The sequence below is a fragment of the Zalophus californianus genome, chromosome 5 (assembly GCF_009762305.2).
Source record: "Zalophus californianus isolate mZalCal1 chromosome 5, mZalCal1.pri.v2, whole genome shotgun sequence".
Taxonomy (NCBI): Eukaryota; Metazoa; Chordata; class Mammalia; order Carnivora; family Otariidae; genus Zalophus; species Zalophus californianus.
In genome coordinates this window covers 57,592,467-57,609,431 of record NC_045599.1, presented here as the reverse complement: position 1 = coordinate 57,609,431, position 16,965 = coordinate 57,592,467, and the positions used below count along the sequence as shown (strand labels likewise).

The 16,965-nt window shown below is 42.4% G+C and overlaps 1 protein-coding gene and 1 long non-coding RNA gene across 2 annotated transcripts in view; both read left to right on the top strand.

Annotated features, from left to right (window-relative positions):
• The window catches only part of LOC113929282, a 30,756-nt gene extending 14,048 nt beyond the window's left edge, over positions 1-16,708 (top strand). The window contains exons 2-4 of the long non-coding RNA XR_003522147.2: positions 11,294-11,465; positions 13,761-13,922; positions 16,205-16,708. This is a non-coding gene — a long non-coding RNA (uncharacterized LOC113929282). The remainder of the gene's footprint in view (positions 1-11,293; positions 11,466-13,760; positions 13,923-16,204) is intronic.
• Positions 13,062-13,487, top strand: LOC113929281 (thymosin beta-15A). Its single transcript, XM_027606050.1, has one exon. It carries the CDS (start codon positions 13,168-13,170, stop codon positions 13,303-13,305), a length of 138 nt encoding a protein of 45 aa, XP_027461851.1. The 5' UTR covers positions 13,062-13,167; the 3' UTR covers positions 13,306-13,487.
• Positions 16,709-16,965: the final 257 nt, after the last annotated feature.

The window sequence follows — 16,965 nt, the reverse complement described above, 5'->3', positions numbered from 1 at the left end:
AAAGATGAGGTGCATGTGCAAAACCAGAACGCTCTTCCTACCACTGCCCTTCTCCTTGGGTAGGCTCTTATAGAGAGTTCTTCCCTCCGCACCCTGCTTCTCCCCTTCCCTCCTTCCCTCTGTCTACCAGCAGGTCAGTTCATAGATTCCTTAGGGACAACCAGGCATTTCCCTTTGAATTCTCCCAGGTCCCAGAATTGAACAATCTTAAACAATAGCCAGGTCCACAGCATTCTCTTAAGGTTTAGCTAAATGGCCCCAAACCCTCTAGCTCCCTTTACAAGGAAAGCTGAACCAACCTTTCCAGGGCAGAGTTTTCTTCTCTTGGCTGTTGGATCTTGGTTTCCAGGAGTCCATGGGTGGAGATCAGTGTCCCATTGGCTCCTGGGGCTGAGCTGCTGGGGGTGCGGGCCGGCCAGGGGGCAGTTAACACCAGGAGGCTGCGGTGGGGGAGCCCCCAGGCCCGCCCCATGCCTTTCCGCGCTGCCGAAGCTTCTGTGGGGCTGAGCAGCAGAATGCATAGCACGCTCGGGCATCTGCTGTGCTGTGAACCCCTTCTCCTTCTCAGGGTAACAGCCACGGGTACCAGCAGGGCCGGCAGAGTCTTCGAGGCCTTTCTCAAACTTACTTGGTCATAAGAATCACCTGGGGTGCTTTTGAAGCATACAGATTCCGGGTGCCAGTGCCAGTTCCCGAATCATCATCTCCGGAGAAAGGCCTGGGGATGTGTGTGCTTTACAAGCCTCCCAGGTGATTCTTATGACCGGACACACTATGGAATGAGGAGAGAGGCGGGAGCATCCTTCTAGCAGACAAGACTCAGCTCAGCTGTTCAGGTCTGTTCCTTCACGGTTGGCAGGTATGTCTCTTATAATCAGAATGAATCGAAGGGAAGTCATTCCTTTTTTTTTTCCCCTCTCTTTCTTTTTCTTTTTCTTTTTTAGGAAGTCATTCCTAACATGGGGGCCTGCCAGGGCCTAGTACGGTTCTGAGAGCCCAAGGATGCTCTGATCTAAATAAGACTTGTTTAAAGTAACTCTCATAGCCCAGGCTGACCTTACATGTGACCCTTCTTCTGAAGTTTGCTACAGAACAGTAATTCCCAGCTGAGTAGGGAGCTGGAGTGAGGAGGAAGAGAAGGATGGTGTATCAGAGATTTGAAAAGCTAGAGTTGAAAGCATATTCTTTTTTTTAATGAGAAAATATTCTTAATTAGGAATTGTTTTTATTTTTGTTTTTTATTTATTTTTAAGTAGGTTCACACCCAGCATGGAGCCCAAACTGGGGCTTGAACCCACACCCTGAGATCAAGACCAGAACTGAGATCAAGAATCGGATACTCAACCAACTGAGCCACCCAGATGCCCCTGCTTTGATTTGTTTTTAGTGAAAAGTAATTTATTTTGAAATTTCTGACATGTTAAAGGGTATGAGAATTTAATATTTTTCAGAATGATATATGAGCATAAGACATCTGCCGTTGAGTGGGATAAAGCAAAAGCTACAGGTCAGATTGGCTAGGGCAGCTCTAGAAGAGCAGGGCCCTCCTGACACTCACCCTCCATGGAGCCTGATTCTCTCCATCCAGCCCATCTCTCCTCAGCTATCTTTCAAGAACTCACATCCCCTTAAGTCATTGCCCCGCTTGAAGTCACTGGAGGGTTCACTGCTACTCATGAGACGAAGTCAAACAACTATAAGTATGACCCTCAAGATCCCCCTTTACTGGCCGCATCCCACTTTTCTGGTTTCATTTCCTGACTTTCCTCAGCATGTGCACTTTGCTCTTCTGACATCAGAGTTCTGGCTACTGGAGTTCTCTGAACCTTAGGGCATGATCGATCATGCCTCTGGACCTTTGCTCATGCTGTGCCTTTCCTCCATTTGTTATTTTCTTCTTGTTTGATTATGACTATTCTAATGGGTAGGACATGATATCTCACTGTAGTTTTGGTTAGAATTTTATTAATGATTAGTGCTGTCAAATCTCTCTTTTTTGAAAACATCCATTTTATTGAGGTATAATTTATGTACAATAGACTGCATCCACGTTAATTGAACAGTTCAAAGGACTTTGACATATATATGCACCATGTAACCACCACCACAATCAAAATACATAACATTTCTATCATCTCTTCTTGACCCTTTACGGTCAATTCTCCCCTCCACTCCCAACTCCAGGCAACCTCTGATCTGCTGTCAGTACAGATTGATTTGTATTTTCTGGAATTCCATATAAATGGAACCATACAATTTATACTCTTGTATTTGCCTTCTTTCACTCAGCAAATATTTGAGATTCATCCATGTTGGTGAGTATTATCACTAGTTTCTTCCTTTTTATTGCCAAGTAGTATTCACTATATGAATACATCACAATTTTATTATCCATTCATTTATGAGAGTCATTTGGGTTGTTTCCAGTTTTAAGGCTGTTATGAAGACAAGCTGTTATAACCATTCTTACATAAGTCTTTTGTGGAATATGTTTTCATTTTTCTTGAGCAAACACCTAAGAGTAGAATAGCTAGGTTTTAAGACAGTATATGTTTAACTTTATAAGAAACTGCCACCAGATGGCCTCCTAGCAGAATTCTACCAGACATTTAATTTAAAAAATTTTTTAAAAATATTTTATTTATTTGACAGAAAGAGAGCACAAGCAGGGGGAGCTGCAAGCAGAGGGAGAGGGAGAAGCAGACTCTCCGTTGAGCAGGGAGCCTGGTGTGGGGCTCAATCCTAGGAACCTGGGATCATGACCTGAGCCGAAGGCAGACGCTTAACCGACTGAGCCACTCAGGCGCACCTCTACCAAACATTTAAAGAATACCTATTCTTCTGAAGCTGTTTCAAAAAATAGAAATGGAAGGAAAACTTCCAAACTCATTCTATGACATCAGCATTACCTTGATCCCAAAACCAGACAAAGACCCCACCAAAAAGGAGAATTACAGACCAATATCCCTGATGAGCACAGATGCAAAAATTCTCACCAAGATACTAGCCAATAGGATCCAACAGTACATTAAAAGGATTATTCAACACAACCAAGTGGGATTTATTCCCGGGTTGCAAGGGTGGTTCAACATCTGCAAATCAATCAATGTGATATACCACATCAATAAAAGAAAGGACAAGAACCATATGATTCTCTCAATAGATGCAGAAAAAGCATTTGACAAAAGTACAGCATCCTTTCTTGATAAAAACTCTCTGCTGGGGTGCCTAGGGGGCTCAGTCATTAAGCGTCTGCCTTTGGCTCAGGTCATGATCCCAGCATCCTAGGATTGAGTCCCGTATCAGGCTCCTTGCTCATCAGGGAGCCTGCTTCTCCCTCTCCAGCTCCCCTGTGCTTGTGTTCCCTCTCTCGCTGTCTCTCTCTGTCAAATAAATAAAATAAAATCTTAAAAAAAAAACCCTCTCTGCAGTATAGGGATAGAAGGAAAATACGTCAACATCATAAAAGCCATATAGGAAAAACCCACAGCAAGTATCATCTGCAACGGGGAAAGACTGACACCTTTTCCCCTAAGGTCAGGAACATGACAGGGATGTCCACTCTCACCACTGTTGTCCAACATAGTCCTGGAAGTCCTAGCTTCAGCAATCAGACAACAAAAAGAAATAAGAAGCATCTGAATCAGCAAAGAAGAAGTCAAACCCTTACTCTTCACAGATGACGTGATACTCTATGTGGAAAATCCAAAAGACTCCACCCCAAAATTGCTAGAACTCATACAGGAATTCAGCAAAGTTGCAGGATATAAGATCAAGGCACAGAAGTCAGTTGCATTTCTATACACTAACAATGAGGCAGAAGAAAGAGAAATCAAGGAATCGATCTCATTTACAATTGCACCAAAACCCATAAGATACCTAGGAATAAACCTAACCAAAGAGGAAAAGGATCTGTACCCTGAAAACTATAGAACACTTATTTTTTTAAAGATTTTATTTATTTATTTGACAGAGAGAGAGGGAGAGAGAGAGGGATCACAAGTAGGCAGACAGGCAGGCAGAGGCAGAGGGAAAAGCAGACTCCCTGCTGAGCAGGGACCCGGATGCGGGGCTTGATCCCAGGACTCCAAGATCATGACCTGAGCTGAAGGCAGATGCTTAACTCACTGAGCCACCCAGGAACCCCTAAAAACTATAGAAGACTTGTGAAAGAAATTGAGGAAGACACAAAGAAATGGAAAAACATTCCATGCTCATGTATTGGAAGAACAAATGTTATTAAAATGTCTATGCTACCCAAAGCAATCTACACATTCAATGCAATCCCTATCAAAATACCATCATTTTTCACAGAGCTGGAACAAACCATCCTAAAATTTGTATGGAACCAGAAAAGACCCCGAATAGCCAGAGGAATGTGGAAAAAGAAAAGCAAAGCTGGTAGCATCACAATTCCAGACTTCAAGCTCTATTACAAAGCTGTCATCATCAAGACAGTATGGTACTGGCACAAAAACACACACATAGATCCATGGAACAGAATAGAGAGCCCAGAAATGGACCCTCAACTCTATGGTCAACTAATTTTCAACAAAGCAGGAAAGAATATCCAATGGAAAAAGCACAGTCTCTTCAACAAATGGTGTTGGGAAAATTGGACAGCCACATGCAGAAGAATGAAACTGGACCATTTCCTTATACCACACACAAAAATAGACTCAAAATGGATGAAAGACCTAAATCTAAGACAGGAAACCATCAAAATCCTAGAGGAGAACACAGGCAGCAACCTCTGTGACCTTGGCTGCAGCACGTGCTAGACACGTCTCCAAAGGCAAGGGAAACAAAAACAAAAACGAACTATTGGGACTTCATCAAGATAAAAAGCTTTTGCACAGCAAAGGAAACAGTCGACAAAACTAAAAGTCAGCCTATGGAATGGGAGAAGATATTTGCAAATGTCTTATCAGATAAGGGGCTAGTCTATAAAGAACTCATCAAACTCAACATTCAAAAAACAAAAAATCCAGTCAAGAAATGGAAAGAAGACATGAAGACATTTCTCTAAAGAAGACATACAAATGGCCAAGAGACACATGAAAAAATGCTCAACGTCACTCGACATCAGGGAAATACAAATCAAAACCTCACACCAGTCAGAATGGCTAAACTTAACAAGTCAGGAAACGACAGATGCTGGTGAGGATGCAGAGAAAGGGGAACCCTCCTACACTGTTGGTGGGAATGCAAGCTGGTGCAGCCACTCTGGAAAACAGTATGGAGGTTCCTCAAAAAGTTAAAAATAGAGCTACCCTACGACCCAGCAATTGCACTATTAGGTATTTATCCAAAGGATACAAACATAGTGATTCGAAGGGGCACATGCGCCCCAATATTTATAGCAGCAATGTCCACAATAGCCAAACTACGGAAAAAGTCCAGATGTCCATCGACAGATGAATGGATAAAGATGTGGTGTATATATATTACTTAGCCATTAAAAAGAATGAAATCTTGCCATTTGCAACCATGTGGATGGAACTTGAGGGTATTATGCTAAGTGAAGTAAGATGTGGAATTTAAGAAACAAAACAGATGCACATAGCTGAAGGGAAGGAAAAATAAAATAAGATGAGAACAGAGAGGGAGACAAACCATAAGAGACTCTTAACTCTAGGAAACAAACTGAGGGTTGCTGGAGGGGAGGGGTGTGGGAGGATGGGGTGACTGGGTGATGCGCCTTAAGGAGGACACTTGCTGTAATGAGTACTGGGTGTTAAATGCAACTGATGAATCATTAAATTCTACCTCTGAAACTAATAATAAAGTATATGTTAATTAAATTGAAGTGAAATAAATTTAAAAAAGAAACAAATGAGTAAAGAGAAAAAGAAAGTGGCAAACCAAAAAAGAAAGAAAAAGAAACTGCCAAGCCTTTTTCAAAAGAGGTTCTGCCATTTTTAAAACAATTTTTATTTATTTATTAATTTGAGAGAGAGAGAGAGAGCCCACACCTGTGAGTGGGGGTCGGGGCAGAAGGAGAGAGAGAATCCTAAGCAGATCCTGAGCCAAGCACAGAGCCCAACATGGGGCCTCATCCCACCACCCTGAGATCATGACCCGAGCCGAAATCAAGAGTAGAATGCTTTAACTGACTGAGCCACCCAGCGCCCTTGAGGTTGTGCCATTTCAAATATATGTGCCACCAGCAATGTAGGCAAGTTTCAGTTGCTTCACATCTATGTCAGGGCGTGCTTCCATCCTTTTTTTGTCAGAAAGTTTCTGACTTCCTCTGACTGAGCTCAGAGGGCCACCAAAATGGGTCCTACACTATGCCTGCGGGCACCAGTGGCAAGTACAAAGGGAAAGGACAAAGTGGAGAAGGCATGTGTCTACGCGTGACGACGCTGTGTGAAGTTCGTATGTGTCTCACTCAGCGCAGGGGTAGCTCCAGTCTGATGTCAGCGGGAGCCATGTCCACAGGAAATGCCTGTTGCCTCCAGGCCTGCTATATGCCCCAATCCCATCTCCAAACCTGCAGAGCAGGCTTCGAGCTGTGAAGTGCGTGTCTAGACCTCCTGAACTATGTGTGCCCTGATCCCTATGTGTCACCGAGTCCTACACCTCACCTATGGTCAGAGGGAAACGCTCCACTTCTAGATACTGCACACCAGCCAGTAGTACTGAGTGTGGTCGGGTCCACAAATGCTAAATGTCTACATAATTCCACAGGCAGATAAGTGTATTTGAAAATTCTAGTTAAAAGGTTATTATTATTATTATTTTAACATCTGGATGAGGCTACCGATAGCATCTGAGGCAGTGTTATCTGAAGAAAGAGTTTATTAAAATCAGCAAAATAGCAAATTGAAATTAAGTCAAATGGGAAGCAGAAGCCTGTATTAACTCTGACATTTGTTTCATAAACCTTTCTTAAGGGTCACTTTGTGAACATGACTATTCTGATTTTAAACAGGCCAAGATTTGAATCACTACTGAAACACTAAAAACAATCTTAAAATACATGTTGACAAAGAAGGGTGAAAACTGTAGGTGATCACACTACTTTCCCCTAGTGGCTTGTTAGGACGTCAGCACCCTTGTCCAAGGAAGTCAGAGAGTTGAGAGCAAATCTTCAATTAAAACCTTCAATTTTCTTTGGTCGGACTTAAAGCGTTATACTTCATGTCTCCTCAATGACTCCCTGGGGTCAGGACTCATCGTTTCCTCTTGCACACAGGACATGGTACCACATGTGCTGGCTGAGCTCAGTCTGGGACCCAGGGCTTTGACATATGTTTTTATAGTCTTTCTGAGGACATTAAAAACTATCTAAACAATTAAAAAATCTTCAGCGATCATAGCCATGTTGTTATGAAAGTACAGTATCTGAATGCTAAGCCATTTCTTTAAGGATCATGATTAAGTTCTCAGACGTTCTGTTCAGATTTCAATGGTGACATCAATTCTTCACCATTCTTTATAGACATGCCTTTGGCATGTGGCTTTGAAATTCCTTTTACTAAAGAGGCAGTGTCTATTTCTCCTTCCCCTTGAATCTGGAACGGGCTTGTGTTTTGCTTTGGCCAAAAGAATATGACCGTAGTGAGGATAGGCCACTTCCAATTCCAGACCTCAAGATGTCCTGCATGTTTCCTCCTTTTTTGCTTCTCTGCCGTTGCCACGAGAATATGTCAGGATTAGTAGGCTTGAGGATGAGAGGCCTATGGAGCACAATCAAGTCACCCCAGTCTTCCTAGTCCAGGCCTTCCTCGGTCAGCTAACAGATGCCCAGAATATGTCAGCAGAACTATTTACCTGACTATCCCAGAGCATGAGTAATAAATACTTAACACCTCTGGGGTTTTGTGTGGTTTGTTATGCAGCAATGCCTGATTGATATCTGTATGTCGACAGGAGTTCTTGCTGTTTTTAAGTAGGGCTCCATGCCCAATGTGGGGTTTGAACTCAGGACCCTGGGATTAAGAGTTGCATGCTCCATCAACTGAGTTAGCCTGGCACCCCATTTCCAGATTATTTTTTAAATACATCCAGCACCATATTCAAGAAGTTGTTAAGTGTGGTTGCCTCTGAGGAGATAATAGGAGTGTGAGGGAAATTTTCACTGTACATCCTTTTGTTCTGAACCATATGAGTGTTACATATTCAAAAATTACAATTAAATCTTACACGAATGCAAAGCATTGAGTTGTATCTCTAGAGGAGAAGGTACCCATTTCTAGACATAAAAGGTAAAGTAAATGATAGAGACAATTATTTGTAAGGCTAAATCTTTCAACAGATATAGATATTTAGGAACAGTATCTAGGGAGAAATATCTGCAAAATCCTAATACTCTAATAGCTTTGCAGATAGACATGATAATCTAAAGGATAATGAAAAATGCTAGCATTTTAACAGAAATTGTGGTTTTCTACTCCCTGACCACAAAATATACTAGATCAGAGATTTCTTTTAAAAAATTAGTTCCAGGGAGGCCTGGACGGCTCAGTTGGTTAAACATCTGCCTTCGGCTCAGGTCATGATCCCAAGGTCCTGGGATCAAGTCCTGCATCAGGCTCCTTGCTCAGCAGGGAGCCTGCTTCTTCCTCTGCCGGCTGTTCCTCCTGCTTGTGCGTGCTCTCTCTCTGACAAATAAACAAAATCTTAAACAAACAAATAAATAAATATTAGTTCCATTGATCTCAAAGTTTGGTGTGCATAAGAATCACCTCTGCCCCTTGTTAAAAATGTGGATGGTCCAGGTCCCATTGCAGAGATTCTGATTATAGATGTGGGATAGAGCCCAGAAATCTGCATTATCACAGGCAGCTCAATAATTTTCATGGATTCCGTTTTGAAAAACACTCAGTGTAGTGTGGTTCTTCTGTGTGGTTCTATCAAGTACCCATGTTGCCTTCCCACTGTAGAGAAATAACGAGTCTGTGGGTGCTTGATCCACTCTCAGCAAATAGATAATTTAATGTGATAACTATAACAAAAGGAGTAAGTGAAATTAAGTACCCCAAAACACGGGTCAAGTAAGGTAGAAGTTAAAGAAATAAACCTTTAGTAATTTTTTAAAGATTGATTGATTGGTTTTGGGGGGTAGGACAGAAGGAGAGGAAGAGAGTCTCAAGCAGACCCTGCGCCCAATGCGGGGGTTGATTTCATAACCCTGAGATCATGACCCTGAGATCATGACCCTGAGACTATGACCTGAGCTGAAACCAACGGTCAGATGCTTAACCAAGTGAGCCACCCAGGAGCCCCACTCTAGAAGTTTTTTGAGAGGAGTTTATGGTGTCTGCCTTCAGCTCAAGTCATGGTCCCAGGGTCTTGGGAGCGAACCCTGCATCAGGCTCCCTGCTTAGTAGGGAGTCTGCTTGTCCCTCCCCCAATTCATGCTCTCTCTCTCAAATAAATAGAATCTCTCTCTCTCTCTTTTTAAAGATTTTATTTATTTGACAGAGAAAGAGAGCACAAGCAGGGGGAGCGGCAGGCAGAAGGAGAAGCTGACTCCCCGCTGAGCAGGGAGCCCAATGCGGGACGCGATCCCAGAACCCTGGGGTCATGACCTGAGCCGAAGGCAGACGCTCAACTGACTGAGCCACCTCGGTGCCCCTAAAATCTTTAAAAAATAAATAAAGGAGCTTATGGAATAATTAATTAGATTGCTCAAATACTAAATAATATGTGGGTTAATACATAAATTAATTTAAATAATAAGAAGACTAGCATAATTAGGCAGTCAGTCAAAATAAAGCTTTAGTTTTGAGAAAATAATGTTTACTACTTGATGAGGAAAGATGAATTCCACAGGAAAATAATTGACCAGCCCTTTTAGTGTAAGTGTAAAGTTCATTAGAGGAAAAAGTCCAGCTCTGGTTACATATGTTGATAAAATGCTGTGCTGAACATTCCAGTAGATATGGGGACAAATAGAGATGTTTCCGGTTTTAAAGTCTGGCTGGTTAAAGACATTTTTATGTCTTCAGAAAGTTTTGGAGAATTTCATTGTTCCACAAGATAATTTTGGAATAATCTTGAAGATGTCAAATGTGGGTGTAAAATTAGAATTTTCTAACATTTTTATCCCCTGCTTGAATAACATAGTGAGGCATGAAGAACTAATTAGGCTCAAGAGTGTCTGGTAAAAAATCATAGCAGGGGTAGCACCACACACCTTTGCACTTTGGGAAGAGAAGAATGTGCTGACAGAGTTTTTGTTGTTGTTTTTTCCTATTTGTTTGATTATTTGAGTTTTGTTTTGTTTTGATATGATTGCCTTTTTGTTAGAGAAGTAGTACCTACTCAGGAAAGAGGTAGGAAAAAACATAAAAGGAAAAAAGTAGTCTACTCTCCAAACACAAGTTTAAATAGGTTGGTATATTTCCCATTAGCTTTTTTTAATCGATCCCACAGAGACCTATTTTTTTCCTCCCATATTGTGGGTTTCATACGATATATACATCATTGCATCTTGCTTTTTAAACAATTAAATATTATAAGCACTTCTCAGTGCCATTATATGCACATCATTCATGCCTTTTAAATGGGTATAACTGTCTAGGGTTGAACACATAAAGGGTTTCCAGACTTTTACTAATACAGAAATAAGGATGCTATTAAAAAGTATAAGTCTATCGTGGGTTTTTTGTTACTTAAAATGATCTCTCGAGGACTGATTTCCAAAAGTCATGCAACTGGGCCCAAGGTTATGGACATCTAAAGGGTGATGACATTTTGTCAAATTGCTTTCCTAAAGCATGCCCACCAGCTTTCCCTTACTCTCACTGTTGTTGTTGTTTTTTTTTAAGTTTTATCTATTTATTTGAGAGAGAGCATGAGCAAGTGGGGGTAGGGGAGGGGCAGAGGGAGAGGGAGAGAGAGTCTCAAGGGGACTCTGGACCGAGTGTGGAGCCAGATGTGGGGCTCCATCTCACAACCCCAGATCATGACCTGGGCTGAAACCAAGAATCTGACGCTTACCTGACTGGGCCACCCAGGCGCCCCACTCTCACCGGTTTTTATATTTTCCTTCTTGCCTTCCTTCCTTAGGAACTGCTTATAGCCATCATAGAAAAAATCCACTGCTAATTAGGACAGGAGCCAGAGCTCCCTGGTGTTAAATTGCAGATAAATGATTACTGCCGAGATACAACATTTTTTCCATACAAGTTATAGTTCTTCTTTTACCATTTAGTAGTTTTTTCATCAGCTTGTAAAAGGGCTTCCAGAATGAAGAATTTACCCCAGAATGTATGGCACGTGTACATGCTGCAAATGCAGGCTCCAAGACTTGACCTCTTAAACCTTTGTTTTCTCCCAGGCACACAGAGCCATGGATCCCTTCAGGATGACCTGTGGGCTGACTCATTTGCCTGAGGGTTTCCATAGCCACTCATTCCAGCACCATCAAGACTGAAGATCCTGATGCTGACTAGTATCCCCAGCATGTTCCTGAGGCCAGACCCAGAAATAAGAAACACATCTGTTTTCTGGTAACCAGGCCCTGCTGCTATCTGCCGGGCACTATCTTTACAAACGAGAGGCAGGAGTCGCCACTCTAAATCCCCAGCCTCCTGTGAATTGGTTTTATGTAGGAGATTAGAACGTTTTAAGCTATCTCTCCCCCCAGAAGAGAATCCAAGAGTGGAGAAAAAAAATACAGCAAGATAGATATCACGTAAAACAAATTTTGATTAAGCACCTCTGCTCCTGCTACATTAAAAATCGCCCTAATTTTACTACAGTTAAAAATAATGCCTCAGAAAATGACTTTAAGGATATGAGAATTGAATTTTTTGAGGCCCTGGACCTGAAGCATGGCCGAAGTTTGCCTCAGGGCCATCCCTTAGGGCCCTGGTACTCAAAGTGTGGTCCGAGGAACCACCATGTCAACGGCCCTGTCAACATCGCCTGGGAACTGGTTAGACATGCAGACCCCACCCCACGGTTAAGAAGATCCCCAGATAATTTGAATGCATGTTACATTTGAGAAACATTTTTTTTTTCAATGTAAGCTCTATGCCCAATGTGGGGTTTGAACTCACGACTCCGAGATCAAGAGTCACATGCTCTACCGAGTGAGCTGGCCAGGTGCCCCAAGAATCACTCTCTTCAAGTTGTGGTGTGAACTCTGGTTTACACATTAGAATCCCTGAGGACCTTGAAAACAACATGGATGTCCAGGTCCCACCCCAAAGATTCTGACTCGTAGTGGTTGAGAGTGGGGACTGGGCACTGGAATTGTCTAGCAGCTCTACAAGGACTCTAGGTGCACCAGAGATGAGAACTGACCTAAAGTTTCCAAAACCTCCTTCTAACCAGGCAGAGCTGTTAAAACTCTAAGATGAGGTCTCCAAATTCCATGCTTAACAAAGTATTCTATATTATGATTAAATCCAAAACCTCTTTAGCTCCTGGAAAACAGGGATACATGAAAAAATAAATACACACACACACACACACACACACACATATCATGCAGACCAGTTTCAAGAACAATCTTGGGATAAGAAACAAAAAAACCACGCAGAACAGCTGAGGTCTTTTTTTTTTTTTCCCCCAAGTAAGCTCTAGGCCCAATGTAGGATTTGAACTCAAGACCCTGAGATCAAGAGTCTCTACTGATTGAGCCAGCCAGGTATCCCAGGGTATTTATTTATGTATTTTTTAAGATTTATTTATTTATGAGAGAGAGCTTACGAGTGCAGGGAGGAGAGGGAGGACAGAGAGAATCTCCGGCGGACTCCCCGATGAGGACAGAGCCCCAAGCCACCCTGAAATCATGAGTTGAGCCAAAATCAAGAGTTGGACGCTTAACCGACTGACCCCCACCCTCCCCACACGACCCCCCAGGGTCTATTCTTACATGCATCACAGTATTGGCTATGCCACCCTCGGTCATGTTCTCACTTTCCCAGGGTCACACAGCAGCATGCTAAAAAGGCCCAATACTGCGGTTATTAAAATGAGCAAAACAGGCAGACTGGTCCTGCCACCACCTGATGCCTTCAGGCTCTAAATGCAGCTTTCAAAGCTAATCTCAGCAGTGCTTATGAGTCACTTCCTGAAGTGATGAGCATACAGCCCCCTGGTTAAAAACATACTGTGTTAACGTCATCCTGTGTGTGGAGTGGCGTTGGTCCAGCCGTTGGCTTTTCACCCGTCTTCAAGCCATCAGTCTTTCTTTTAGTCGAGATGAGTGATAAGCCAGACTTGTCTGAAGTGGAGAAGTTTGACAGGTCAAAACTGAAGAAAACCAATACTGAAGAAAAAAATACTCTCCCTTCACAGGAAACTATCCAACAAGAGAAAGAGTGTGTTCAAACATCATAAAATGGGGATCTCCTCCCAACAGCAAATTTCAACATTGCTTAAGTGTCTTAGTTTGGGGCTTGTTTTTTATAAACCTATGTGTTTGTAGAGATTTTAGGCATCTTCTGATTTCTTCCCACCTGTATTCCCAGCCAATGGTCCCTTTTTAAAATTTTCCATTGATACATACATTCCATCTGGCAGGTGCTATCAATAATATTACCATTGATGGCCTTTGTTTTTGTAGTCTTTGCATCCCCAAAAGTTAAGCCACTTTTAACTTTCTACAGTGGATGTATCTCTTGTTCCACAATATTCATGAAGTGGCATGCATTTGCAACTTCTCAGTTTATTTTCATTTCTAATGTAGTGATAAAATAATAAATATAGTCATTGTGTTAAAAAAAAAAATACTGTGTTATCTGAATTCCAAGATGCTGCTGAATTTGACCTCTGGTTTTCTGTGTTTCTGGAAGACCAGCATGCAGCCGACAGTCCCCATGACGAGAAGTGTGGAGCCTGATGTTCACGTCAGTGAGGCTGCCCTGGGTGGCTGGCTGCAAAACAGGCCTCACACAAAGCTTGCCGACTTCTAAGCCGCACTGGACCTGCTTGAATCTGTCGCTATTGCTGTTAAGGTACTGATCCTTTCAGCTGTGAGGCTGCCAGAAACTCAGTGTGGTGGCTTGCAGCTGTGAGCCAAGTGTTTACCCTTATAACTGCTTTCTAATTATGACTGATTTCTTGGTCTTCTTGAAGGCAATAGAGTTGGGAAATCTTGCATAAGAGCAGGTTGTCAAACTTTTTCGACTGAGGAGACCTTAATACAGTTAAAAATTACTGAGGACCCTAAAGATTTTTATGTAGGTTATATCCAGTGGTGTGTTGGAGTCAGCTTGTATCAGAATTCGATATTCAGGAATTTTTCAAGCCCAATGTCGAACCATTGAAAGCCTGAAATTGGCAGCCGAGAAGGGTATTTACACTATGGAAATTGGTGAAGGCTCCGTACAGGGGCCTTTTTCTTTCTCTGGAGATCACAGCAAACCACACTGATTATATCCACCCTTTACCATGTTAGACATTAAAATGGAGAACTTTTGAAAATATTTCTTTCACTTAAAAATAACAATAAATCCATGACATGTTAACGTAAATATCATACTTTTTCACAAAAAAATTTTTCTTCCCAAAACAATGATTTCTTGAGGAGAGTTGCACTGTTTTCTATTTTTGCAAATTTCTGTAATGGCTGGCTTTGAGAGAAGACAGTCAGATTTTCCTGTCCCCTGCATTCAGTCTGTTGCAGTATCACATGTCATGCAGCCACTGGAAAACTCAACTATATGGCTGTGAGAGAATCAGACCAAGAAAAGGCAAAGAACATGTTAGTGTTTTAAGATAGTTTTGACCTCGTACATCTTCTACAACGGTCTCAAGGACTCAGAATCACTGGATTGGAGCATTTCTTCTCTGTTCAGACTGCAGCTTGCTTAACCACACCTCCTTCAGGAAACACAGATTTATCCTGTGCTCAGTTACTCTCCACACACACATCTGGTCTAGTAGTTTTGAAAAGAATAGCCATACAGTGATGCCAATTCTGCCAGGAAATTACTGTTGGTGACTGTTTTCCCCCTTAATTTTTACTATGACACCTGGGCAAAGATAAGCTTCTAGTGGAGGGTCCAGGCCTCACACACTTAAAAAGCTTGGTCATAAACACCACTTAACTTTTCCCACTTGATCTCAGAGCTCAAAGATATGCCTGAAAGATATGCCAACACTTTTCTTAATTTCTTACAAGTATAACCCAAAATTTTCAACATTTATATTCAACAACCAAATATTCTATTTCCTTAAAAATCCTATTTTTGACTTGGTCAGAAAAACAAGCATTTTTGTGTTAAGGAAATTCAAGTGTGTGTGTGTTTTAAAGATTTTATTTGAAAGCGAGCCCAAGCCGGGGGAGGGGCAAATGTAGAAGCAGACTCCCCGCCGAGCAGGGAGCCCGACATGGGGCTCGATCCCAGGACCCTGGGATCATGACCTGAGCCGAAAGCAGCCGCTGAACTGACTGAGCCACCCAGGTGCCCCTAAAGTGTGGTTTACTTTTTAAAGATTTTATTTATTTGAGAGAGAGAGAGAGCGAGAGCAGGAACACAAGCAGGGGGAGTGGGAGAGGGAGAAGCAGACCTCCCGCTGAGCAGGGACCACCCCCCCCCCCCCCCCCCGATGCGGGGCTCCATCCCAGGACCCTGGGATCATGACCTGAGCTGAAGGCAGACGCTTAACGACTGAGCCACCCAGGTGCCCCAAGTGTGGTTTATTTTTTAACTTCAAACATATTTTGAAAAATAACAATAGAAGAGTTGAAAGGTCACTTTCTGATTAGGGCAGAGATCCTATTTCTGGTGGCCACAAGCTGGGCATCCTTTAATATAGCCAATCCTGAAACACTTTCTGAGTGTCCAGGCCTCAGAAACTTAAGCTTGTGTATTAACTTAAAAATACTCTGTGTTCACAGAATTCTTTTTCAACTGAAAACAGTTTTTCTGTTGCCTATGAATCTAGAAATATGTTATTAGGATGTTTCTTACTGATTTTCAACTCTCAGAGGTACTTATCATTTTACTTTTAATTTGCTCTCCTGCCCCCTGCCCCAGGGGGCACTGGATGACAAAGGGCTGTCCCTCAAAGGGCAGTCCTCCTTGGGGTTTCATCATAGCCTCCTGGCTCTGACATGTAATTTGTTTCTCTCTTCCCTACCAAAGAACTGCAGACTGTTCATGATGCCTACAACCCAGGAATCTGAACATATTCTCAATGATACAACCTTAAGTTTTCTTAAGAGGGGATTGAACAAACAAACAAACAAAACACACAGAAAGCTCATCACCCAATCCCTTTGTTCTTCCAGATCCATTCTACATGTCCCAAGATGCAGACCTTTATGGACTAAGCCAACCCAGGTTCCCTTGACCTCTGAGTTTGGAGCAAGACCAGGAGGCACCAGCGGGGAGGTCAGAGGGTTGCAGAAGAGGAGGTATTCCCTCCTCCACCCCTTTGGGCCTGGGGTGGTAATGGCTTCCCCTAATTGCTAGCCCGCGGGGTGCTTCACCATCCCCTGGTGGCTCCCTCGACCTTGTTGGTATCTCCGAACATTGCCTCTTCATTAAACACTCTTCAGCTAAACCCTAAGACCTGGCCTTCCTCCAGTGGCTCTGAAAGACAAAGTCTATTTATTTATTTATTCCAAACAGATACCAAGCAAACTTCCATCTTTATTAATATAGGTTACATACATTTTTAAATTTATTTTTATTTTTTTAAGATTTTATTTATTTATTTGACAGAGACAGAGATAGCGAGAGAGGGAACACAAGCAGGGGGAGTGGGAGAGGGAGAAGCAGGCTTTCCGCTGAGCAGGGAGCCTGATGTGGGACTTGATCCCAGGACCCTGGGACCATGACCTGAGCCGAAGGCAGACGCTTGATGACTGAGCCACCCAGGTGCCCAGGTTATACACATTTTTTAAAAAGAGAGAACATAAAAACAATCACATAAGTACAGACTAATAATACAGTAATGATAGTCATATTAAGTCAGAGGTATTTTAACATTTCAGATTGAATAAAGAAGTAAATCACTGAGTTGGATAAAATACAGTAACTAAGTTAA